The following is a 27,008-nucleotide window of genomic DNA, read 5'->3' as shown; positions in this document are numbered from 1 at the left end:
TGCAAAGAGGAATGGATTCAGAGGGGTAAGGAATCGCTGCCCACTTTCTTAACGATGAAATCAGCTTTGAACGTTTCCAGTGTGAAGCGAGGTCCACCACTAGGTGGCGATAGACTGCAAGCCATTAAACAAGTGTTAGTTGGGGAGAGTTGGTTTGACGCCCCGCCCCAGCCCCACCCCAGCCCCGCCCCCACCGGCCGCCCCCTGCCAGGCCCGGGGCACCCACCGTGAGCTGGTAGTCAGTCCCCAGCATGTACTTCTGCTCCCGGCCGGGCGCGCCCCGGTTGATGTGGCCCACCACGAAGAGCGAGGCGGGCAGGCGGATGGACGGGCTGGCCAGGACACTCCCCCAGAGGGCGGCGTAGAAGACCTCCCTGCCGACCACCAGGGACAGCCTCAGGAGCAGCGCGTCCGTCCTAGGCCGGAAGAGCACAGCGTCAGGGCGCTCCCCGCGGGCCAGGGAAACGCCACCTGCCTCATTCTGAGCCGCCGCCGTGCGCCCCTTCGGTGTCAGCTGTTACTGAAAACTGAATTTGCTAGGACAAACGTGTCACCGAGAGGGGCCGCGTCTTGGCTGAGGGGCAGCATCTGACCGGTCGTGTCCCCCTTGGGGCACAGAGATCAGTCTCCACCTCTGGCCTCACCACAGATGTCACTGTGCTTGTGGGAGGCGGGCCCACTGCCCCAAGGAGATAAGCAGACAGTCACCCTGTATAAAAGCACAAGGAGTCATTAATGTGCGGAAAAAAACACAACAAAAGCTGACACGACTGATTAAAGACCTAAGTAATGATAAAGACTTCCATAGTGGCTCAGATGGTGAAGAATCCGGCTGCAATGCAGACTTGTGTTCAATCCCTGGGTGGGGAAGATCCCCTGGAGAAGGAAATGGCAACCCACTCTAGTATTCTTGCCTGGAGAATCCCATGGACACAGAAGCCTGGCAGGCTACAATCCATGGGGTCACAAAGAGTCAGACACGACTTAGCGACTATCACTCACTCACTCAGTGATAAAGACATCCCTGACCTGAGCACGGCCACACACGTGCCCAGGGACACTGGAATTCAGAAATACTGGGGACAGTTGTTGCCTGGGCCTCCCACACCATGTCACATTCTAGAAGGTCTGGGGCCGTTTTCCTGACACTCTGCCCCCAGCATCTCCACACCCCAGCTGCCACTGCTGGAAGCCCTCCTGTGGACCACCCGCCTGGATTCAGGTCTTATCTTTACCTGGGATGCCGTGACACCGCATCGGCACTTGGACGGACCTCCTCAGAGAGAAGCAGCATTGGGGGGTGTAAGCTTGTTTTTCCACCAATACGGACTGAGGTGGGCCCCTCTCCGCTTGGGGAGCGCCTGTGGCTAGCGGGGCCCTTTCCCACCAACTGTGAAAACACAGCTTGTGGGCCCGGTGATGGCACTTATCAGTACGACAGTGGAGGCAGCTCCCACGAAGGGATTTCACTTAAGGAGGGGGTCTGACTCGAAAGCTAAAATGATTTCATCTTTCATATGCTTCCTATTTGCATTGACCACAGCGGGAAAAAAAAAAAAAAGGACAAGCCCAGTATAAAGCAGTGGCGTTCTAGAATCAGCAATCCTCTATCTACTTCTTGGCAGTGGAGCCTGGGACAAATGAAAGCCCTGTGCATGTCATCTCAGCCGTGGCAGAGAAAAGGGGTGAAAACAACGCAAGTTGTCTCTTGAGTAGACACTCATCACGGGTCTGTTCTGCTAGCTGACCCTCCCCAGTGCCCAGATGAGCGTCTGACACATGGCTGGGCCTCCAGAAAACTGTCAGATGAATGCCACTCTCTCCACTTCACTGTGACCCACACTGTGTGCAGCTTGCTCTTGTTGTTCCACAGCTAAGTCACGTCCGACTCTTTGTGACCCCACTAACTGCAACACACCAGGCCTCCCTGTCCCTCACCGTCTCCCGGAGTTTGCCCAAGTTCAGCTTGCTCAGTGTATATTTAAACATTTTGTACAATAAAGTCTACTACCTTTCAACATCAAAAATTAATTCTATTTTCCTTAACCCTAGCGCTTTTCAACTCATAAAATATCCGTAGCGAATGACACAGAGAAAAAAAAACAAAATGAAGCAGCATCAGTAACAGCCAAATGCTTAGAAGGACACAGAATGGTTTAGAGGCTAAAGGTATTGATCAGCCTTCTATCAGAGCTGAGCCAACAAATAGAGCTTCTCTCTGCCCAGCTCTGAAAACCACCAAAAGCCCTAGTTTGGGGTAGAAGCAGCATTCAGCAGCTGCAGTTGCGGTAAGCTGGGTAGATGGGTCCCTGTGGACACAGTGGACGCACAGGATGGTCCTGAGCTAGGAAGAGATTCCCACAGCAGCAGGTTAATCCAGGAAGCCCCCGGAGAGCTCGTCTCTCCAGGGTCCCTATCACACAAGACCAACGCCAAGCTAAAACCCATCACAAATGCTACAGCGTGGACACTGCTGTCTCCTGCCCCTTGCTTACAAAAGCGTATCCCCAAAGCACGTTTCAGGGAACACTGGCCACGGTAGAGGGGGTTCCACCATCCGAGAGCCTGGGGAATGCCACTTATGCTATCCCTTCTTCAACATTCAGAGAACACTGCCCAGTTTTCTATATTAAAGAAACGGGCTTCCCTTGTGGCTCAGCTGGTAAAGAACCCACCTGCAATGCAAGAGACCTGGGTTCAGTCTCTGGGTTGGGAAGATCCCCTGGAGAAGGAAAGGCTACCCACTCCAGTATTCTGGCCTGGAGAATTCCATGGACTGTACAGTCTCTGGGCTCATCAAGAGTCAGACAAGACTGAATGACTTTCATATTAAAGAAGCAGTTTAATATAAAAATAAAAATTTTACCTTAAAAATGAATGGATATTAAAAATTTAAATGATGTTACAGGTCAGAAAAACAAGTAATTATGAAAAGACTCTGCCATGGAGGGGGGTTCCTAGGTGGTGCTAGTGGTAAAGAATCTGCCTGCCAATGCAGGAGAGGCAGATTTGATTCCTGGGTCAGGAAGATCCCCTGGAGAAGGGAATGACAACCCACTCCAGTATTCTTGCCTGGAGAATCTCATGGACAGGAGCATAGAGGGCTACAGTCCATGGTGTCACAAAAGTGTTAGACATGACTGAGCAACTAAACAACAAAACTTCTATGGAGAGCAAACTAAAGAGCAAGATAACTGGGGTTAAAAGCTAAAGTCAAAGTCACTCAGATAGTGAGGGACAGGAAGGCCTGGTGTGCTGCAGTCCGCGGGGTTGGAGTTGCAAAAAGTTGGACGCAACTTAGCGAATGAACAACAAGGGGGAGAAAACTCTAGGACCAGCAGGGCTTCCTCAGCGTGGTGCTGGCCTTGGCCAGGAGAGGGGCCAATGAAGATTTGCCCACTGCCATTTAAATCAGGGTTTCTCACCCTGTACCATGTGGATCCTGGGGCTGGGCCCTTCTTTGCAGTGGGGGCAATCGTGTGCATCTTGGGGTGTTCAGGCACACCCCTCACCTCTACCCACTAGATGCCAGTAGCACCCGCCCCACCCCGGTGTAACACCCAAAAAATGTACTCAGGTACTGCCAAGGGTGCCCTGGGGGCTGGAGCCACCCTAGGCTGAGAACCACTAAGTTCAAGGGTCATGTCTGGGGACCCGGGTTTTGCCTGCTTTCCAACCACTGAAAACTTCCCACCTCTCTTCCATCTCCTCGGAGCAGGGGTTTAGCATCCACCCCCAACCACGAATCCTGTCTTCCTCGTACAGCAACTCACAGCAAGCCATGTGGGCACTTCCTGTGCACTTTACAAGGGGGATCCTGGGCGGGAGTGTTTGTGGACATCAAAGGGTTATTAGAAAGCCAGGGTGAATAATGAGACGGAACGCCGGCCAAAATCTCCATTGCCTTATGGTTCACTGACAAGCAGAGACCAGGAACTGTCCCCGCCTCCATGAAACCCATGACTCAGCAGCCCCAACGCGCTCACTCACTCACCCCTCAGTATTTTCCACCGGCTCGGACATGGTGACCGGCCCACCCCCAGACCCTCTGCAGAGTATCTGCTGGGGGTGAGGGGTTGGGGGGGTGTCTGACTCAATTCCTGAGCAGGTTAGGAAGGAACCCTCTCAAACTGACCTGGATACATTTAGTCACCTGATCGCTGTGCCCACACGCCTGGGCTCAGAGACCATGCAACCCTGCCCCAGCCTTCACCTCGGAGGCCGGTCGCTCGTACCCCTGAGCACTGAAGACGCCGGATCGGGCTTTGTGTCACAGCCACGTGTACCCCGTGACTCACAGAGCTTTACTCAGCTCGCGGTTGAACACTGAGAAATCATAATATTAGGAGAAAACACTCGTGTTCATCGGCTGGAGCAACCGTTTAAATGAACATTCATTGATCAGCTGGGAGAATATATGACAACACCCTGACTACTGACAGGTTTCTGGTGTGATTCATTCTTACAGGTTAAAAAAAAATTGCCTTACACTGTGGGAGCTGAAGTGCTCATCTTTAGATGATGGGGGCACGGGGAAAGCATTTACAGTAAACATCTGTAAAACAGGAATGGACCAGAACTTCTAGAAAGAGCCTGGGGCTAGGAGTCAAGAGCAGAGTCGGATAAAAGTTGGCTTGTTAACCCCGTGTGACCCTGACTCTTCCTGAACCCACAGGCCTACCTGGCTTCTCAGGGCGTGGAGCTAGGTTTAAGATAGCAACAAGACAGACCCTGCCTCCAAGGGAAGTGGATGCTAGTGACTCAGCATATCACAGAGGTGGATTCCCCACGGGGAGGTAGAGGGCCACCACCCGCTCTGAGTGGAAGCCTCAAACAGCCCAAGTGCACATCAAATGCCAGGATGGATGCGTGTGACTTTAACGCACCCTTGGGTCACCAGCCACCATCCTGCAAACATTCTGATTATTTGGTTTCTTTGAGGGGCACACTCTGAGTGGGCCCTGGATGGACTCCATGCTTCCACTCCACGCCCCCTGCCACTCCCTGCCACAGCTGACACCATAGGGCAAAGGTGGCGCGGCTGGGGTCTCTGGTGTGGGGAAGATTCGAACAGGGCTTTGGGTCATCACATGGAAACTTGTGCAAGCATGCAGGTTTCTAGACCTGCCAGCCAGCTGCACATGGGCTCTGGAAACGGGTCCTGTGAACAGAGGCTCGTCCTGTGGCATCACTCAGAACAGTTCACACCCTGGAAGTTGAGTTTTCATACTATGATTCTCCAGAAATGATTCTCTGTGTATATGCCATGGTCCGAATGGATAAATCCTCTCTCCCATTCCTAGTGAAAGTGAAAGAGACTCTGTCATGTTTGACTCTTTGTGACCCCATGGATTATACAGTCCATGGAATTCTCCAGACTAGAATACTGGAGTGGGTAGCTGTTCCCTTCTCCAAGGGATCTTCCTAACCTAGGGATCGAACCCAGGTCTCCCACATTATTGGCAGATTCTTTACCATCCTAAGCAGTGACCAAAACCACAATATTGTAATTGGCCTCCATTTAAAATAAACAAAACAAACGAATACCATTGCATGAACTTCTGTGCCTGTGAGCTTGCCGAATTTCTCCGAGATGCTTGCAACTCGTCAAGCTGAGCCCTACCCATCAATGAAACCCAGGCTTGCTTTTTTATTTGGAAGCAGCCTGGTAAACAATGGGCTTCCCTGGTGGCTCAGACAGTAAAGAATCTGCCTGCAATGCTGGAGACCTGGGTTCAATCCCTGGGTCGGGAAGATCCCCTGGAGGAGGGCATGGCAAACCCCTCCAGTATTCTTGGCCTGGAGAATCCCCATGGACAGAGGAGCCAGCCAGGCTCCAGTCTGTAAGTTCCTGAAGAGTCGCACGTGACTGAGCGACGAATGCTTTCATGTTCACGAGTATACAGAAGGAGGGAGACCCTCAGAACCTGACACATAAGAGGCAGAACCCCATCCCCACTGCCCACAGACCTAGAGACTCTGGGGAACTTTCTCACCTCCTGACCCTCACCTGGAAACATGGTAAAATTCAAAGGGGCACGCGGTACTTCGTCAGGCAGAGACGCCACAGAAAGGTGAATGTCAGCCTGACGTTCTGCACCTACCCTGCTTCCGAGGTCTTCTCCGCACGTCTCCCCTCGTTTCTCACAAAGCAGCAGAATAAAACACAAGTGGGCACCCCCCACCCCGGGGCGGGCGGCCATGGGCTCTGGCCGACACCCACCTGTCATAGATCTCCGAGCCCTCCTCCAGGCCGGGCAACAGGCCAACGACAAAGGCCTGGAGGCTTGGGAGCAGCAGCTTCTGCAGCGGGAGGAAGTACTTCTCGTACAGGCCGAGCAGTACGGGTCTCACCGACATGGCTGCGTGCGCCAGAAGCGGGAACAGCCCGCAGCTTTGAGGACAGAGAAAAAAGGGAGAGGAAGGAAAATGAGAGGCCTGGTCAGAAGCTCCAAGGGATCGGCCAGCCAGCCAGCCAGCCGTCTATGCTGGTGACGGAGGTGCCCAGCCGTCACGGGACAGTCAGCACCCAGTGCTGGCAGGGGGCAGGCCACAGGCAGTGTGCAACAGTGCGTCTCAGCTTAAGGAGAAAAGTCAGGGAGGACTGACTCTGGAGGGTGGGCCCTGGGGGAACCTCCTGATGGATGGCTTCATGGCGAATGGACGCATCCCTTTGTATTTTGCCTTGTTCATCCTTTTCTTGGAGGAGGAAATGGCAACCCACTCCAGTATTCTTGCCTGGAGAATTCCGTGGACAGGGAAGCCTGGTAGGCTTCTGTCCATGGGGTTGCAGAGTTGGACACGACCGACGCGATTTAGCACCAGCAGCAGCATACTTTTCTGAGCTGGCGAACTGAAACGTGGATTCCTTGGGGAATAGAAGAGGGAAGTGGTGGGTGAAGCTAGCATTACCTGTACAGGAACAAATCCTTGGCCAACCATTTGGTCCCCACGATCTTAAAGATGATCTCATAGGTTTCTAGGGCTTTTAAGTGCACGCCACTGGGCAAGGCGGGATGCAGGCACTGGGCTAATCTCTTGCTGATGACGAGTCGTCTGGGCAACAGGGAGTACCTCAGGTTACTCTGCAGAGCCTGGAAAACAAGAGGAGACGCATGTGAGGAAGAAGGCAGCGACACGGACAGAGGGGTACGCATCACCCGTCTGGAGGCTGGGAAGACCCCAGCAAGTCGCGGCATGGGTGTAAGAGGCAGGATGTGAGCAGACAGGAAGACACAGGGACAGCTTGGGAGGGCTCAGGGTCCAGGGTCGCGAGCCAGCGTTGGGGAGACAGGGCTGGGGAAGCCCCCAGCATCGCTGGAATGGAGGCAGGGTGCGGTTTCGAGAGTGAGGGTGATCCTGCGTCCCTTCAACAGAGAAGGAAATCACAACCCACGCCAGTGTTCTTGCCTAGAAAATCCCACGGACAGAGGAGCCTGGTGGGCTTAAGTCCATGGGGTCGCAAAGAGTCGGACACAACTGACCACACCGTACATGTGTTCCCTTCAAAGGGCCTCTGTCTCCATCAGGCCAGCTTCCTGTGAAGCTGCGTGCTTCTGTCCGGGGAAGCCTCCAGTCTACACCTGCGACCGAGCAGAACACAGACCTCCCTGTCCCCGAGCAGAGCCTTGTGTGTGAGCCGTGGAAGGCCTGTGTTTCCCATCAACCTCCCAGCTGCGCTTCACAGCCGCATGTTCTGAGTGCAGTTCAGGGGGTCGGTGGGGGGCACCCAGCAGAGATGGGGAGCCGTGTGCTTCTAGGCCAGGATTCCCAGCGTCTTCGCCAGGAAGTTCCACAGGAGAAGTCAGATCCCTGCTGGTGTGGAATGACAGTCCCCCTACCACCCTGCCCCGAGCAGGCCTCCTCAGGCAGGACAAGGGCCTGTGTGCGTGCTAAGTCGCTCAGTGTCCAAATCTTTGCGGCTCCAAAGATGGTAGCCCACCAGGCTCCTCTGTCCGTGGGATTCTCCAGGCAAGAATACTGGAGTGGGATGCCACGCCTTCCTCCAGGGGATCTTCCTGACCCAGGGCTCCAACTCCTGTCTCTTGCAGCTCCTGCATTGGCAGGCAAGTTCTTTACCACTAGCGCCACCTGGGAAGCCAGGACTGTGGGCCTGGTCTCTGCTAGGGCATTCCTGGGCGTTCGCTGCACCTAAGAAATACAGTGGGTGGACTTCCTCCTAACAGGGCGCCTCCCTCCTGGGGCCAGGTCCATGTTGTACTTCACAGCAACGAGTAGCCACTTCGAGAGCGCTGGGTGGGTCCTCATGACTCAGTCTTATACACCAAATGTCTGTCCTTCCTGTGGAACAATCCACATGACTCACACAAATATTTACTGAAAGCTGACAGGGTGAAGTCCATGCTTCTCACAAAGCCACTCAAGAAGGCCTCAAAGGCAGACTCCGGCCCCATTCGCCGGACCCATATCTCAATGCTTTGGCTTCAAACTTTCTAACAACACAGGTCCACCAGAGGTCCCTGCCTGCCCCCCGCTGCCCCCCAACCAGCTCTGCCTGAATGTTCTCCTCACTGGACTCAGCTCAGCACCTACTCAGGGAGGTAGGAGCGTCCCCCACCCAGGGCAGGGTGCCTGTGCAGCTGTGCTCCGTCGGGTTCCACGTGTCGCTGACTGACAGTGTGGAGCTAAGCACCATCCTCTCCCGGGCTGAGCTGTGTGAGCCATATGGGGCTGGATCTGCCTTCTTCCTCTGCTGTTCTCAAAGGCAGACAGCTCACAGGAACATCACCTGATGTGTGTCAGAGCTGTGTGGTCTCAGGCCTGTGACAGCTTACTTTCTAGAAGCAAGGAAAACGATCTCACCTCTAAAACACACACTGAGGCTATGCAGGAAGTCAAGGGAAAAGAAGGAAAATGACATTTTCCACCAGAAGCACAGAGTAAACTGAACTCTCAAAATCAATAAAACTACCTCTAAAGGAAAAAAAAAAAAAAAAAAACCCTCAAGATCATCAAGAATATTATTTGTAAGAGTTGGATGACTTAAAAGAAAGGGAAAGCCAACCAGTGCCTTTTAATGTGCTCGTGTCCAAAAAAAAAATTGAGGCAGTGACCTGGCAAAACGCATTGTGACAGCAGGTGAGAGCTGAGTTATTGAGGCAGAGAGAAAATGACCATGGGAAACACACAGGAAAGAGCTCATCTGATGACTTTCGAACACGCAGAAAAGCAGGTGGAATCGGAACGCACAACCCAGGTTCAACACGTGTGAGCGGGCCAATCCCGACGACAAGGCTTTCAGGAAACCATGTCTGTGACCCACTCACTGGCTAGCCTCTCGATACCTGGGTCCTGGGCTTTCTCCCCGATCCCAGAGGAGGAGAACCAGCTCTGGCCTCACCTGTTACATCCGTCAGGTAGAGCTCCTGCTGTTTAAGTCAAAATCTCACTTCTGCTCAGCACAGTCTCAGGACTTCTGCTACTTGAGGTGCAGAAGATGGGCTGCTGCTCCCAAGGGGATCCCCTGGGACCCATAAGTGTTTGTCCACCCCCCGCCACGCCCTGGGGCTGTACATCAGCAGGATCTCATTTCTCCACCCTTCTGAACACTGGTGTGGGCACCATGACCTACCCTGGCCAGTGAGCTGAGTGGCATCATGTGTCACTCCCGGTACAGGCTTTAGAAGCCAACTTCAAGGCCCAATGGGTTTTCTTTCCCTGCTTCTAAGATCGTGGAGACCCTGCCACGAACTGCAGCCCCTCCCAGACTGGGCCCCTGAGAAATTACAGACAGCAGGAACCACCTGCTGACCCACAGAAGCAGAGCTCAACCATGCTGTGAAAACCACTGAGCTGTTTGTTTTGGGGAACTGTTTGTTACCATGGCATAACCTCCCCTCTCCTGACTGATACAAATCTTCCCAGGTAAATGGAATTACAAGGAAGCACAGCCATTCATTCCAAATGAACAAGGCTGGTTGCTATTGCTTTTAAAATTGTTACTCCGTTTAATTTTGTTAAAGAAACATAACTGAGAACTGCGACCTTACCAGAACATGTGAAATGGATTGTTCACTGTACTCTGCCCACGCAAATCCAAGCAAACACATCACACCCGAGTCAGGGAGTCAGGGCCTCTGAGTAACAGGTACACGAAGATGAAGGAAGCTGTTTGATTTGAAGACCAGCAAGAACAAAGGGGACAACAGAGGATGAGATGGCTGTATGGCATCATCGCCTCAACAGACATGAGTTTGAGCAAACTCTGGGAGACGGTGAGGGACAGGGAAGCCTGCATGCCACAATCCATGGGGTCGCAAAGAGTCAGAAATAAATGAGCAACTGAGCAACAAAGGACAAAGGACAGAATCAGACATTACTTAGAAAAACGAGAAGGTGCTCATCCTTTCTGATTAAAAAGAACACAAATCAAAACTTCTGGGAAGTGCTATTCTTTTCACCCATCCATCAGGCTGGCAAGTTAGACGAAAGCACACAGGTTCAGGAGCAGAGCAGAGACGCCCAGAGATCACGAACTGGGTTCATCAAGCCACAGTCGGGATTTGGCCAGACGGTATTTGCAAGCTTGCTCCTCGGAGCGGCTACAATATAGATTGCCCTCTGTACCACTCTTATCACGAACAATGGGGCTAAAATAGTGCCTCGGTCATAGTGATTTTGTTAACACACTTCTCACAGAGGCTGGCATTTAATAAGCGCTTCAAAACTGAGGTTACACAAACAATGAGACAGAGGTTATTATAATGCCTGGTTTAAGTACGCAAGCTTAGGGGTCAGAGTCTGGAATTCCAGTTCCATCCTCTGTTAGATGAACCCCTTAACCTTTCTGGGCTGCAGTTTCACAGGAAGAAAGGGGCCTCACAAAGTTGCAAGCATCATGACATATCACACACAGGGTCTACCATGAGTAAGCAATCAACAAGCATCTCCTCTTATTATAATGACAGTTCAGTTCAGTCAGTCTTATCCGACTCCTTGAGACCCCATGGACTGCAGCACGCCAGGCCTCCTGGTCCATCACCAACTCCCGGAGTTTACTCACACTCACATCCATTGAGTTGGTGATGCCATCCAACCATCTCATCCTCTATCGTCCCCTTCTCCTTCTGCCTTCAATCTTTCCCAGCATCAGGGTCTTTTCATATGAGTCAGTTCTTCACATCAGTATTACAGTTTCAGCTTCAGCATCAGTCCTTCCAATGAATATTCAGGACTGGTTTCCTTTAGGATTGACTGGTTGGATCTCCTTGCAGTCCAGGGGACTCTTCAAGAGTCTCCTCCAACACCATAGTTCAAAAGCATCAATTCTTCAGCGCTCAGCTTTCTTTACAGTCCAACTCTCACATCCATACATGACTACTGGAAAAACCATAGCTTTGACTAGATGGATCTTTGTCGGCAAAGTAATGTTTCTGCTTTTTAATAAGCTGTCTAGGTTGGTCATAACTTTTCTTCCAAGGAGCAAGCATCTTTTAAGCTCATGGTTGCAGTCACCATCTGCAGTGATTTTGGAGCCCAAAAAATAAAGTCAGCCACTGTTTCCACTGTTTACTGATCTATTTGCCATGAAGTGATGGGACCAGATGCCATGATCTTCGTTTTCTGAATGTTGAGTTTTAAGCCAGCTTTTTCACTCTCCTCTTTCACTTTCATCAAGAGGCTCTTTCTGCCATAAGGGCGGTGTCATATGCATATCTGAGGTTATTGATATTTCTCCAGGCAATCCTGATTCCAGCTTGTGCTTCATCCAGTCCAGCATTTCTCATGATGTACTCTGCATAAAAGTTAAACAAGCAGGGTGACAATACACAGCCTTGATGTATCCTTTCCCAATCTGAAAGCAGTCTGTTGTTCCATGTCCAGTTCTAACTGGTTCTTTTTGACCTGCATACAGATTTCTCAGGATGCAGGTCAGGTGATCTAGTGTCAAAAGCTCTCCTGCTTATAAAATACTCTCTTGCTTTTTCAATGATCTAACGGATGTTGGCAATTTGATCTCTGGTTCCTGTGCCTTTTCTAAAGCCACCTTGAACATCTGGAAGTTGACAGTTCACGTACTGTTGAAGCCTGGCTTGGAGAATTTTGAGACTTATTTTGCTAGTGTGTGAGATGAGTGCAATTGTGCGGTAGTTTGAGCATTCTTTGGCATTGTCTTTCTTTGGGACTGGAATGAAAACTGACCTTTTCCAGTCCTGTGGCCACTGCTGCGTTTTCCAAATTTGCTGGCATATTGAGTACAGCACTTTCACAGCATCATCTTTCAGGATTTGAAATAGCTCAACTGGAATTCCATCACCTCCACTAGCTTTGTTCATAGTGATGCTTCCTAAGGCCCACTTGACTTCACATTCCAGGAAGTTTGGCTCTAGGTGAGTGATCATACCATCATGGTTATCTGGGTCATGAAGATCTTTTTTGTACAGTTCTTCTGTGTATTCTTGCCACCTCTTCTTAATATCTTCTGCTTCTGTTAGGTCCATACCATTTCTGTCCTTTATCAAGCCCATCTTTGCATGAAATGTTCCCTTTGTATCTCTAATTTTCTTGAAGAGATCTCTAGTCTTCCCCATTCTATTGTTTTCCTCTATTTCTTTGCACTGAGGAAGCCTTTCTTATCTCTCCTTGCTATTCCTTGAAACTCTGCATTCAAATGGGTATATCTTTGCTTTTCTCGTTTGCCTTTCACTTTTCTTCTTTTCATAGTTATTTGTAAGGTCTCTTCAGACAACCATTTTGCCTTTTTGCATGTCTTTTTCTTGGGGATGGTCTTGATCACTGCCTCCTGTACAATGTCTCGAACCTCTGTCCATAGTTCTTCAGGCGCTCTATTAGATCTAATCCCTTGAATCTATTTCTCACTTCCACTGTATAGTCGTAAGGGATTTGATTTAGGTCATACCTGAATGGTCTAGTGGTTTTCCCTACTTTCTTCAATTTAAGTCTGAATTTGGCAATAAGGAGTTCATGATCTGAGCCATAGTCAGCTAGTATTAAAAATGGAGACAAAATGCACTGCATTTTAAAAGAACTGACTGAAATCCAATCACTTACAAATAATGTCGTTTATTGTCACAAAAGCAAATAAGGACACTAGTTAAATGTCTTAAGAAGAAGGTTTGAGGAATTGTTGTTCAGTTACTCAGTCATGTCTGACTCTTTGTGAACCCATGGACTGCAGCAAACCAGGCTTTCCTGTTCTTCATTATCTCCTGGAATTTGCTCAAACTCATGTCTGTTGAGTCAATGACGCCATCCAACCATCTCATCCTCTGTCGCCCCCTTCTCCTCCTTCCCTCAATGTTTCCCAGCATCAGGGTCTTTTTCAATGAGTAGAGTATTCCCATCAGGTGGCCAAAGTATTAGAGCTTCAACATCAGTCCTTCCAATGAATATTCAGTGTTGATTTCCTTTAGGACTGACTGATTTGATTTGCTGTCCAAGGGACTCACAAGAGTCTTCTCCATCACCCCAGTTTGAAAGCATCAATTCTTCAGCACTCAGCGCTCTTTATGGTTCAATTCTCACATCTGTACATGACTACTGGAAAAATCACCTTCCCAGGTGGCTCAGTGGTAAAGAGTCTGCCTGCAATGCAGGAAACCCAGTTTTGATCCCTGGGTAGGGAAGATCCCCTGGAGAAGGGAATGTCTCCCCACTCCAGTATTCTTGCCTGGAGAATTCCATGGACAGAGGAGCCTGGTGGGCTATGGTCCATGGAGTCACACAGACACACACACCAGTGGCTAAGACTCTGCATTCCCAATGCAGGGGGCCTAGGTTCAATCCTTGGATAGGGAGCTAGATCCTAGATGTTGCAACTAAAGATCCCAAATGCTGCAATGAAGACAGAAGAGCCCATGTGACGCCACTAAGACCTGGTGCAGCCAAATACATACATACCTGATATATTAAAAATACATATATATATAGTCTCTACTTTCACGAGACTGTCCTGCTGTCTCACTGAGGACTAATGCATGGAGAGAATCAGCTCCATGTTTTTAAGGCAAACTTAGGACAGGAGTTATCTAAAGATGTATTCCTCGCTCTGGCTATTACATATTCTAAGCAGCGAGTGCTGGTTCAGCCCTGGTGGCTTTCTTCACCCACACACCCTCAATCCAGGTGCATCTCTGCTTGCGGGCTGTTAACTCTGGCACCAGTGCTGTCACCCTGGGGCATGAGCTAAGCATCTGGCCAGCATGGCCGGCCCACTAAGATACTTCTCAGTGGGAAGTCGGGGCTGGGGGTAGGCATTCTGCTGCAGCTCCTCTGGAAGGAGCCTGGTGGGCTCCTGATGCCCTCAGCTTCTGCTGCTCTTGAAGAAGGAGACCTTCTCCCTGGAGCAACTCTGTCCTAGGAGGTTTCAAAACAGTGCTGTGCACTGCTGCTGGGAATATAAGATGGGTCAGCTGCTGTGCTCCTCACAGTATTAAACACTTGATTTCTTTACCAAATTATTATTTCCATTTGATCCAGCAACTCCATTTTTGGGCACACACCCAGAAGAACTGAAAGCAGGGACTCAGACAGTTATGTGCACACCACGTTCACTGCATTACAATTCACAGTAGCCCAAAGGTGGAAACCACCCAAGAGCCCATCAGTGGATGAATGGATGAATAAAGGTGGTTTGTATGTACGATGGAATATTATTCAGCCTTAAAAAGGAAGGAAATCCTGACATGTGCTAGAGCATGGATGAACCTTGAAGGCACAGCATGAAATAAGCCAGACACAAAAACACAAAGATATTACCTGATCCCACTTACATGAGATTTCTAGTGTAGTCAAGTGATAGACACAGAAAGTAATTGGTGGTGAGCAGGGGCTGGGGAGATGGGGGGATGGAGGTGAGTTTAATGGGCAGGGCATTTGCAGCTCAGGAAGAGGCAAAAGTTCTGGGATGAATGGTGGTGATGGCCACACAGCAGTGAAGGACACTGCATGTCACTGGACTGCACGCTCAGAAAGAGTTAAAACGGTAAATTTTACTCTATGTATATTTCACCACCAAAAACCAAGAAGGAAATGAATGCTGTGTTCACCCAGCTGCCCTTGCCAGACCGGTCTTGAGCTGCAAGGGCCATGAACTCCTGAGTGACGTCCATGCCTTGGATTAAACTGAACACTCTTTCTTGACCAGAGAGCAAAGGGCCTCTTTTTTAACAGTCCTGAAGGGACCCAGGGACTTGCTCCAGCCCCTCAAGAGTGAGAGTTTCTTACCCTTTAATTAGCAAAATAGCTCCCCCTCACCCCAGAACCGAGTCCCACCAGCTAGAGCTTGAAAACACCTGACTCCCTCCTCCTGCCCCTCGAGCTGCTTAAGAGCTGCCAAGACCGAACCCGGTTCAGGTCAAGGAGGCCCACCCTGACTCTGCCTTGCTCTTTCCAGCCTCCATCCAGGCATTTCACTTTGGCAAGACACTTCTCCAGTGAGCTAAGCTCAGGGAACATTTCCAGGGAAGCTTCATTGTTTGGGTTGTGTTCCTTAGGAAAACAGAAACCCAAAGTGACTGGCCAATAAGCTTAATACACACACACACACACACACACACACGAACACTGAATAAACAATGTATACTTAGAGTGAAATGCTCTTCTACAGGTGTATAATAAATATCTCAGGGAAACAGATGAATTGGGAAGGAAAACATAGCATGTTTTCAAAATTACTTTTTAACATGCTAACCAAAAAGGAAAAATATGATTAGACAGGAAATTAAACTTCCTTATTTGTTTCACCCAGGCCCTGTATTATTTTACAGTATTTCTTGAACTATAATTAAGATATAATTACAATAGTTTTAACCTCATTGTATTCATAGGCTCAGCAGACTGATCTTAGAACAAAATAATAAAATACAAAATATAAGTTGTAAAGGAAAGGTCTGAACCACATCTGAGCTCCATTAACAGAGACCAGGAAGTCTCACTTCACTCCACCCAAGGCAATGCCTATGTTTCCCTTTTGTTTCACTGACATTACGCAGTCTGACACTCTGATATTCTGCAGGACTCCCAGCATGATTAAAACAGCTCTACGTAAGAAACATGATTAAAAATTCCAAAAGGGCAAGTCGTGGACTCGGAAAGTAACTCAATATACTTGGAAATGGTTAAGATGATAAATTTTATGTTATGTGCATTTTAATCACAATTTTTAAAAATGTTAGGGTAATTTAATAACATGGGTGAGGGGAGAGTTAAATTACATTTTAAAAATGCTTTAGCCTCTAAAATAAAATTTTTAAATGTTTCCTTTAAAAATTTCTAGAAGAAAACATGTCCACACTGCTATATATAAAACAGATAACTAACAAGGACCTACTGTATAGCATAGGGAACTCTGCTCAGTACTCTAATGAGCTATATGGGAAAAGGATCTAAAAGAGAGTGGATCCACGTATGTGTTTAACTGATTCACTTTGCTGTACAGCAGATACTAACACGATGTTGAAAAGCAACTATCCTCTAATACGTCTGTGTTGGTCACTCAGTCCTGTCCGACTCTTTGTGACCGCGTGAACTGCAGCCCACCAGGCTCCTCTGTCCATGGGACTCTCCAGGCAAGAACACTGGAGTGGGTTGCCACTTCCTTCTCCATACTCTAATATGAATTAATCTGAAAATAAACATAAACAGAACTTCCCAAAGGAGACAGCCCAGACCTGCCCTCCCAGTGTTAGTGCTGACCTTGGAACGCCTGACGCTCGTCTATAAAGGGATGCTGAGGAAGCCAATTTAAAACCCCGGATCTTGTCAAGCAGATGGTGAGGCCTGCATGTTTCCCTTCTGGAAGTCCATCATCTTTATGAGGATGTTTGTTTCACGCCACAAAAATGAAGCTGCAGGGTGAGTCACACTGGCCAGGCAGCACAAGCTTGAACACTCGCTAAATACTTGCCAGGTGACAGCAACAGTGCCCTCCAGACGGAATGAAAACAGGACAGCTGCTGAGTAGGGACAAACCGCCAGGACTTCCCGTGGTAAAGCAGGCCTCGGCAGAGAGCATCCAGCCTGCCCTCAGATGGCAGCGACCTGGCCACTGCACCAGCTTGGGAGGGGGCAGGAAACAGGTGGGGAACCTGGCATGTCACCACAGCCTCCGAGAGCCGGGGCGGGGGCCAGGATCCCAGGTAGCCAGCGAGGCCAGCTTCGGTTTTCATGGGCAGCAGGGGAGTGACACAGGTCCAACTCCATACAGGACAAGCTTCCTGCTGACAAAGGTCCTTGACTCGTGTGTCGCTGTACTGCTTTCTGATCAACGCTGAGAGCAAGCCTGCAGAGCTGCACCCTTACGGAGTCAGTTCTCATCCACGCTGCATGATCCAAGCAAAAAAGCTGCCTGCAGAGCCCGGGATGCGGAGGTTCACTCAGCTGCCTGCATCTGTGAGAGACCCAATAGGACACTTTTTTTTCCTTTTAAAAATTGTCTTAAAGATTATTTCTTTTGCATCTGGTTTACCTTATTGCTGGAGCTTGCATTCACTGGTACTTTCTGAACAAATAGCACGCTGGTGGCACAGGAAGAATGGACTGAAGGCTGAGCCTCTCCACGCCTGGAGAGACCTTACGGTGCCCAGAGAGGGGCATGGTCCAACTGTGTGTGCCAAGAACCGCCAGATCAAGCCCTGGGCCTGGGCTCTGCTCGGCGAGTCTCAGAAGCTCGTTTCTATCAGCTTGTGCGGCGGCTCGGCCGCGGAGGGAGGACCAGGCGGGCCTCACACACGGGAAAGACCAGGAAGCCAAGGGTAAGGGCGACGCGACGGGGAACCCGGGCTCCGACGGGGGCACCGGGCGGGAACTCTCGGGCCCTCCTCTCCAGCCGTCCTGCCTGTCCCAGGCTGCCGCCCGTCATCTCACATGGAACCCGGGCTCCGACGGGGGCGCCGGGCGGGAGCTCTCGGGCCCTCCTCTCCAGCCGTCCTGCCTGTCCCAGGCTGCCGCCCGTCATCTCACGTTATTAACAGAAAACGCACCATCACCTGCCCTCACGCTGGTTCCGCAGACCAGACTCCAAAGGGAGCCGAGGCCTCCGGGGCGTTGAGTCCACTCCCGCCCCCCAGGGCATCAGGATCTCATGCGTGTGCACGCACACGGGACACAGCACTGGGGGGCCACCCCAGGCTCCTGGCTGACGGGACTCGGGAGTCTGACACTAGGCCAGAAAACTCTTCTTGAAACATCCCAACGAACGCTTCGCTGCCTCACGGAGGGGCAGGCTACTACACGTGGGCTCACACGCGGCTCTTTGCTTCCTCTCCTCTGAATTTACGACGTGTGGGCTATAAGAGCCACTGCACTCATCACTACACCTCCTTTCCCTGTCCCCCCACCCCCCCGCCTGTTTAGGAACTTCAGGGGCTACTGTGATGCTTTCCAGAGCTTTCTGGGTTTCCAGACTTGATTCTTTGCTGACTGCAAGACAGGTCCTGGGCCCTCCCTCATGTCCACATGCCAACCACCCCACCCTGCCCTATTCCATGGACTTGGATGGGCGCTGGGGCTGAAACACCATGTGCAGAAGAGCCCGGGCTTCATTTGGTGTCTTTATCAGTAACAGGAGTGGAGAATTTTGGAGGATTCTAGGTTTGAAAAATAATGGATGAGAAGCACACAACAGGGGGTTAAAGGGAATCACCACATTGTAGTGGGGGCGGCTAGAGATGGAAAATCGTGAAGGTCAAGGCACCTGAGCTCTACAGTAAACCACATGAAAGGCAAATGAACACGAGGGGCAAACACACCCTTCAGAGTGCAGTCTAAACCCTGAAACATACATGATGCAGAGACGGCTGAAATAATTAACCTCCATGCATACGCGGATTCAGTAATAAATGCAAGCCTACCATTTAGACACACAGATGGTGAAATATCTGGAAACATCTTGTTTTTCTGCTCTTTAAACGTATGTTAACCCACATGCAAGTGACAGGTCTAACAGACAAACCAAAAGCCTAATAACCAACTTGTCAAAAGTTTAAGAGCCAGGAGGAAAGAAAGAAGATGTGGCAGGTAAGGGTCTCGTTATAAATTCCAAAGAGGCTTCAGACACAGACGCTTTACTGGTAGAACTCAATGTTCTTCAAACTTCACAACACCAGGGAGAACAGAACTGGCGTGCTCAAGTGAGACTCAGTGTTGGGACTGAAGTCCCAGGGGCACCTCCCGACCGCCCCCCACCCGCTGGAGCAGAACGGGACGCGCCCTCCCGGTGCTTGGGCTGCCCTGGCCCACAAGGGCCTCAGGCACCGGGAGGCACCAGGGGTGGGTGGCCAGCAGGGGCAGCCACAGCGCCGGGGACGGTAGTTCAGCCTCAGGTCAGGGCTGAAACTCTCCGCCACGCACCGGCCGGCTGGAAGCCCACTCAGCCGGGCTCATCCTGGGGTATGCTCCTGCGTGGAAGCAGGCGATGCTGAACAAGGCCGCTGGGGGTGGGCGGTGCGGCTGCCAGTGGCATGCCCAGCAGTGGTGGCCAAGGCCCGAGGGCCTGGCTCACTCTCTCCAGGTCGGCTCGAGCCCGATGCCGTCTCCTCCCTCCAAACCCAGCATTTACAAAGCTGCCAGGGACACTTGGGACCGAGAGGCAGAGCGCACAGCGGGCACAGGGCAGGTCCTGGAGGAACACAGTCTCCTCGGAGATGTGAGGGGGTCCGTATGCAGGATGAAGTCCATGTGGGCACGGAGATAAAATCCTCACCAGTTACTCGGTAAAGACTGCTTCAGGCCAGAACCAAGCCAACGCCAGCAGCGGGGGAAAAGGTCACCACAGGACACTCTGCATCTGTGAAGGACACACACACACACACACACACACACAGGACACTGTGCATCCACAAAGGACACACACACAGGACACTCTGCATCCATGAAGGACACACACACACCCTACTGTCAAGAAGCAACACACACACACACACAGTTATGCCATAAAGACTGATTCTGGTCAGAACCATGCCAAGGCCAGTGGTGGGGAAAAGGCCACCACAGGACACTCTGCATCCATCAAGGACACACACACACAGGACACTCTGCATCTATGAAGGACACACACACACCTACTGTCAAGAAGCAAGTGTGCCTGCATCAGCCCACAGAGGAAACAGGCTTCCATGGGTTACGGACGGTCCAAGGTTGCAGATCAGATAGGGAGCTTTTGGAATGTAAAGAGTAGGGTATCTGACTCTCCCCGTCTCAGGGAAGAGATGCGGGGCTTCCTTGCTGATGCAGGAATCACAGAAGGTTAACAACGCTGGGCCAAGAAACCCTGGTCCAGATGCTTCTGTGTTTGGTCAATGCAAGAGCTCAGTGACATCCTAAAGGGACTCAAACGCTTTCGTGCTTATATACTCCCAACAGTAAACTGACTTCTCTTCAGTTTTCCTTCCATAACCTCAGAGGTCCACTGCATATTAGGCATTAAATTCTCACATGACTACAGAGAAAAGCAAGAAAAAAAAAAAAAGGTCTGTTCCTTTCTTGTCTGTCTGTATTAGAGGAAATCCTCTCCCAAAACTGGCCGGCCACATCTCACGGTCAGAGATCACGTACCTATGTCTGAATTAATCCCTGCCAAGTGCCAAGGATAATGGAACTACTAGGATTAAGTCCTCCGACAATAATATTCCACTGGGGCTGGAAGGCGGGGGCTACCATCCTGTAGTGCATCACCACCTGATCCCTAGATGTGCCTGGGTTCTCTCAACGAGGAGCAAGGGGGGTGGTCGAGTGGGTGACCAGCACGTTGGCCCCAAGCTGCAAAGTGCGGGGCCTGCCCCTGAGCCCCAGGGCTCTGCTCCTAAGCTGGGTGTTTCCTCCTTCACCCCACAACCTCTGACTCAGCACACCTTAGCACAACATGTTCACTTCCAAGGCGTATCTCAGGTGCTGGGAGGATGTGACTTAAGCCAGACAATAAGCACCGAAAGCACATGGAGTAAAACATAAGGCAGACAGTGTTGCTTGGATGAAAGCAATCAATACCTTACAAACTGATCAGGTAATGAAATGAACACATTAATACATTTCTTGCCATATAGAGATAAGAAGTTCTTAAGGTTAGTGAATAGGGAACAAACCGGTCCTTGATGAGGCAAGCAATACAATGGACCTGCCCAGCTGAGGCACTCCCTTTAATGTTGGTGCATGCCAGGGCGTGGGGTGGGGAGGTGGGCAGGGGCAGGGACTGCCCACCTGAATCAAGTCCCCTTCTGTGGTAAGGGGTATAAACCGGGCCAGGGACGCTGCGCCAGCTGAGCATTCCTCTCCCTTGAAGATATGAGTGGAAGCGCTCCAGTGTTCTTGCCTGGAGAATCCCAGGGACAGGGGAGCCTGATGGGCTGCCATCTTTGGGGGCGCACAGAGTCGGACACGACTGAAGTGACTTAGCAGCAGCAGCAGCATGTGCCATGGGGTCACAGAGGGTCAGACGTGACTGAGCCCACACAGTGCAGCTTGTGCCATTAAAGTCCGAGCACACACCTAGATGCTCCTCCCCCTTCCGGTGGGACAGAATGTCAGCAAATGTTGGGAGCCACGTTAAGTACAGCAGGGTCCCTGGCTTTAGCCTGTGGAATGATCATGTGAACGTCAGTCGCCCAATCTGGACCCACCACTGCAGAACTGATTCATGAGCAAGAAACTTCAGTCTTAGGGTGGCACTGAAGTTTTCGACTTCTTTGCGACAGCAGCTCACGGTACTGTTACTGAAGCACTGACAGTATCATCGGTGTTCAACCCAGATCCAGAAGACGCTAACGAAAAAACACAAACAGGACTAGTTGATGGTATGATAGTACGTACAACTGTCTACCCGAAGAACTCAATACAATTAGCTGAAAAAAAACTAAGAAATAAATTCACCAAGTTGGCTAGTTTCCAAATTCTGTAAATTGATAGTTTCCAATGTGGCAACAGTCATTGCTGCTGCTGCTAAGTCGCTTCAGTCGTGTCCGACTCTGCGTGACCCCATAGATGGCAGCCCACCAGGCTCCCCCATCCCTGGGATTCTCCAGGCAAGAACACTGGCAACAGTCATTAAAACAGTGTAAAATAATCCCATTGATAATAGCAAAAAAATACATGTATAAAATATCTTAATATATTTAAGATACAGTAAAGATTTAGGTAAGAAACACAATCCAATGCTTAGGAACCTAAGTGAACGCTTTTTAGTCACTGAGGAGACCACCACATTTTCAGGCTGGAGGAAGCCCAATTGTGTGAAGATGTCACTTCCCCTGAAATATACAATAACTGATACCTAATACCAACAGCCCCTGTAAGAGTTTCTTTAAACTTTGCAAATGACTCTGAAGTTCACCTGGAAGAAAACCACCTGGGAAAGGTAGAAAAATTCTGGAATTGAAGAGTGGTTATGAGGCTAGGGTGGAAAACATGGTCCTGCCAGATAAAGGCATAAAGCACAGGAGCTGGAAGGTGTGGCCCTGGCACCATGCAGACAATTAGTGGAGCACAGTAAAGTCCACACGGACTCGTGTGTCCAAAGGTTTAACTCTACGTTCACTGACACAGCAGCTCCGCCATGGGAGACGCACCTTACACAAACAGCCACAGGAAGAAAGACACCTGTAAGAACCTGCTTTAGAATTACAAAAAACCGGAAGTGAACTAGTCTAACAATAAAGGGTTTCAAGATCTTGTCCATCCCTATACAGTGCCCCCTCACTCCCTTTTTTCCTTACACACACACACCCACACACACAGGAGACACAGCTATACACGAACTGTTCAACCCGCCTTTTTTGCCCCTCTACTTTATCTCGAGTATTTTTCACGTTAGTAACTACAAGTCCACCTCAGGTGAACGCTGCTGGTCACCACACTTGCATCAGCCCCTACTGAGGGCGGTCATTCCCAGTGCTTCACTATTACATATATCGAAACGGTGTCGAGCCTTAGAGTTCTCTTTGTGTTGTATTTTATCAGGTTAAAACAAATTTACAGTGGTCACACACTAACCATCTGATCATTAATCATTTGGGAAACGCAAAAGATAAAGGGAGACATGACCACACTCCTACCGATAAGCCAAAAACAAAAAGACTGCCATATCCTGTGCTCTTAAATCGGGAGAATTAATATTGTTAAAATGGCCATCCTACCCAAAGCAACCTACAGATTTCATGCAATTGCTATGAAGATATCCATGACATTTTTTTTCACAGAACTAGAACAAATAATCCTAAAATTCACATGGAACCATAAAAGACCCTGAACTGCCAAAGCAATAGGGGAAAAAGAACAAAGCTAGAGGTTATCAGCCTCTCAAGACTTCAGGTTATACTACAAAGCTATCGTAATCAAAACAGTATGGTACTGGCACAAAGACAGACACATAGGTCGCATAGATCATAGACACATAGATCAATGGAACAGACTAGCGAGCCAGAAGTAAATCCATGCCTGTATGGTTAATTAATCTAAAAATAGAGAGGAGGCAAGAGCATACAATGGGAAAAAAGTCTCCTCAACAACTGATACTGGGAAAATGAGACAGGCACATGTAAAACCATGAGATTAGAAGATCACCTCACACCATATAAAAATAAACTCAAAGGGGGTTAAAGACCAAAATGGAGTAAATGTAAGACCAGAAACCATAAAACTCCTATGAAAGAACATAGGCAGAACTCTAGGACATAACCCATAGCAATATTTTTTCTGGATCTAAGGAAATAAAAACAAAAATAAACAAATGGGACCTAATAAAAGATTTTGCAAAGCAAAGGAAACCATGGACAAAACAAAAAGAAAACCTATGGAACTGGAGAAAATATTTGGAAATGATAGATTGACAAGGTGTTAATATCCAAATATACAAAGAACTCAAGACAACTCAATATCAAAAAGAAAAAAAAAAAAAAACTCAATCAGAAATGGGCAGAAGACCTCAACCGATGTTTTTCCAAAAAGCACATACAGGCAGCTAACAGGCACATGGAAAAATGTTCAACATCACCAATTATTAAAGAAATGCAATCAAAAGAACAATGATATCCCCTCACAACTGTCAGAATGGCTATCATCAGTCAGATATCAATTGTTGGAGATGATGTGAAGAAAAGGGAACACTCATACACTGTTGCTGGGAAAGTAAACTGGTGCAGACACTATGGAAAACAGTATGGAGGTCCCTAAATTAAAACTAAAAGTAGAATGACCATATGATCCAGTCATTTCTACTGCTGAATAGTCAGAAAAAATAAAAGCATTAATTTAAAAAGATACAGGCACCCCACTGTTCGCAGCAGCACTATCTACAGCAGGCAAGACACAGAAGCAGCCTGACTGCCTATCACCAGATGAATGGATAAGGAAGATGTGGCGTGTGTGTGTGCTCACATGTGCACACACACAATGCAATATTTACTCAACCATAAAAGAGAATGAAATTCTGCATCTGCAGCCATGTGGATGGACTGAGAGAATATTATGCTTAGTGAAATAAATCAGGCAGAGACATCATACAATACAAATATTTTATGATATCACTTATATGTGGAATCTAAAAAATAATACAATGAATGTATATGCAAAACAGAAAGTGAAAGTCGCTCAGTCGTGTCCAACTCTTTGCAACCCCATGGACTATACAGTCCACGGAATTGTCCAGGCCAGAATACTGGAGTGGGTAGCCTTTCTCTTCTCTGGGGGATCTTCCCAACCCAGGGACTGAACCCAAGTCTCCCACTTTGTGGGTGGATTCTTTACCAGCTGAGCCACCAGGGAAGCCCCAAACAGGAACAGACTCACAGATACAGACAACAAACCACTGGAGGGGTTGGGGAAGGCGTGAGGGACAAAGTAGGGGTATTAGATTAAGAGATACAAACTATTATGCATAAAATAGATAAGCAACAAGGATATATTATATAATATAGCACAGGGAATTATAGCCATCATTGTATAACAACTTTTAATACAGCATAAACTGCAAAAATACTGAATCGCTATCCTGTACACCTGAAAATATAAATCAACTGTACTTCAATTTAAAAAAGAAAGACTGCCCATACCAAGTGTTGATAAGAATATGGAAGAACTGGAGTTATTATAAGTGCTGGTGGGGTGTAAAACGATATAGCCACTTTGGAAAACAATTTGGCAGTTTTTAAAAATATTTACCTGCCCACTGGAAGCAACCCAGTGTCCATTAACAGGCAAATGACCAAGTAAATGGTGTATATCCATAAAACTGTACTCAGCAGTAAAAAGGAATAAACTATCAATACACAGGCCTTGGATGACTCTCAGAAGAGTTTTGCTGAGTAAAAGCAGACAGACTGTGGGGTGAGGGGGAGGCGAGGTGAGGGTGAAAAAGAACATATGCTGTATGAGTCTGTTTACATAAAATTTTAGAAAATGCAAACTAGTCGAATTGTAAAGGAAAGCAGCCCAGCAGTTACCTAAGGATGGGGAGAGGGGATGGAGAAGGGACCACAGAAGGCTGTGGGGAAACTTCTGGGGATGGATGCACGCTCTTATGTGGGGAAGGTTCCGTGTGCACACGCTCAGTCCTGCCCCACTCTTTGCGGCCCCACAGACTGTAGCCTGCCAGGCTCCTCTGTCCATGAAATTTTCCAAGCAAGAAGACTGGAGCGGGTTGCCATTTCCTCCTCAGGGGATCTTCCTGACCCAGGGATTGAACCTGGGTCTCCTGCACTGCAGGCAGATTCTTTACTGTCTGAAACACCAGAGAAGCCCCCGTACTGAACTGAAGATCAGAACTCATCAATTAAGCACTTCATAAACGTATAGCTTATTGTACAACAAAGCTATTTTTTTTTTTAAAGAAAAGACCATTAAAAAAGATAAATAAATGGGAATGCTTGTAATTTGGCTCAAACACAAGCTTGAGTGCTGGTGTTCATGTTCCATCGGTCATCCTTTTTGAAAAATAGCCCAGCTTAACTCATTTCCTTCTGTATAAGTTTGCCATAACAAAATACCACAGTCTGGGGGGCTTCAACAACGGAAGTTTATTTCTCACTGTTCTGGAGGCTGGAGGTCCAAGATCAAGGTGCCAGCTGATTCAGTTCTCCTCCGGGTTTGCAGAGGTGTCTTCTCACTGGATCCTCGTGTGGAGGGAAGAGAGCTTGCTCTTCTGGGAAGGCCACAGTCCTACTGGATTGGGGCCCCACCCTAATGACCTCATTGAACCTTACTTATCTCCTGAAAATGCCAACTCCAGGTACAGCCACACTGGGGGTTGTGTTGACATGAATTTGGTGGCGGGAGTCAGGGTCAGGGGTGGGGGAGACACAATTCAGTCCTGGTTTCTTAGCTTTCATGATAGTATTTAGAACATGTAAGTGAATCACAGGCCCCTTCCCTTGTCCATACATTCCATTCTGCTAGATGAGCCTTTTTTTTTTTTTTTCAGATGCGCTTTCATCATTAGCTTACTGGAAGAATAATTCACCTGCCCAAATCTGGACTATTTCTATCCCTTCAGTATATCTGAAAAGAAGACTAGCCAGAAAAAGAAAAAAAAATCCTTTGCTCAGATGTAAAAGAGAGTACCTCAGCTATAAATTATTGCAAGTGTATCAGACTCCTTTCAGCAAAGAGAAACGCTCCTTTCAGAAGGACTATGTTGTTGGCCTTATGGTGTCTGAGCGGCTCACAGTGAGGCCACGCTTTCGACCCCAAGCAGCAACATTCCTGCCAGTTCTCAGCTCCTCCGGGATACCCTGGGGTGGGAAGGAGTCAGTGATGCCACCTGGGCCCCGGGACCTCCCCCACCAGTGAGGAATGACAGAGCACTGGCATCATCTTCACGACCAGGGACGGGAGCTCTATCAGCTGTGTCTCCTAAACCCCAGAGCCGAGACCATGAGAACACTGCCAGAAGCAAACGGGCCCTCTGCTCACCACTCTCCCGCAGAGGATCCACTCTGCCGACAAGCGAAGCGTCAATAATTGCCAACATCATCAAATGCGGTCTCTTCTCAGGAGGCATTCGGGCTCAGTCTTTCCAGTATGACCTGGATACCCCACTT

General features: G+C 49.1%; 1 protein-coding gene across 3 annotated transcripts in view; it reads right to left on the bottom strand.

Annotated features, from left to right (window-relative positions):
- DOP1B (DOP1 leucine zipper like protein B) overlaps positions 1-27,008 on the bottom strand; it is a 130,951-nt gene that overhangs the window by 86,921 nt on the left and 17,022 nt on the right. For all 3 annotated transcript variants that reach the window (XR_003512031.1, XM_027548663.1, XM_027548668.1), the window contains exons 3-5: positions 6,913-7,094; positions 6,224-6,394; positions 227-416 (exon numbers count right to left, since the gene is read on the bottom strand). Coding sequence is in view for 2 of the 3 variants with exons in the window: in XM_027548663.1 (XP_027404464.1) it covers positions 227-416; positions 6,224-6,394; positions 6,913-7,094 (543 nt within the window). In the remaining variant the exon portion in view is untranslated. The remainder of the gene's footprint in view (positions 1-226; positions 417-6,223; positions 6,395-6,912; positions 7,095-27,008) is intronic.

This window comes from Bos indicus x Bos taurus, chromosome 1, assembly GCF_003369695.1.
Source record: "Bos indicus x Bos taurus breed Angus x Brahman F1 hybrid chromosome 1, Bos_hybrid_MaternalHap_v2.0, whole genome shotgun sequence".
Taxonomy (NCBI): Eukaryota; Metazoa; Chordata; class Mammalia; order Artiodactyla; family Bovidae; genus Bos; species Bos indicus x Bos taurus.
Note: the sequence above shows the minus strand (reverse complement) of the source record. Positions and strands in the feature narration are given on the sequence as shown.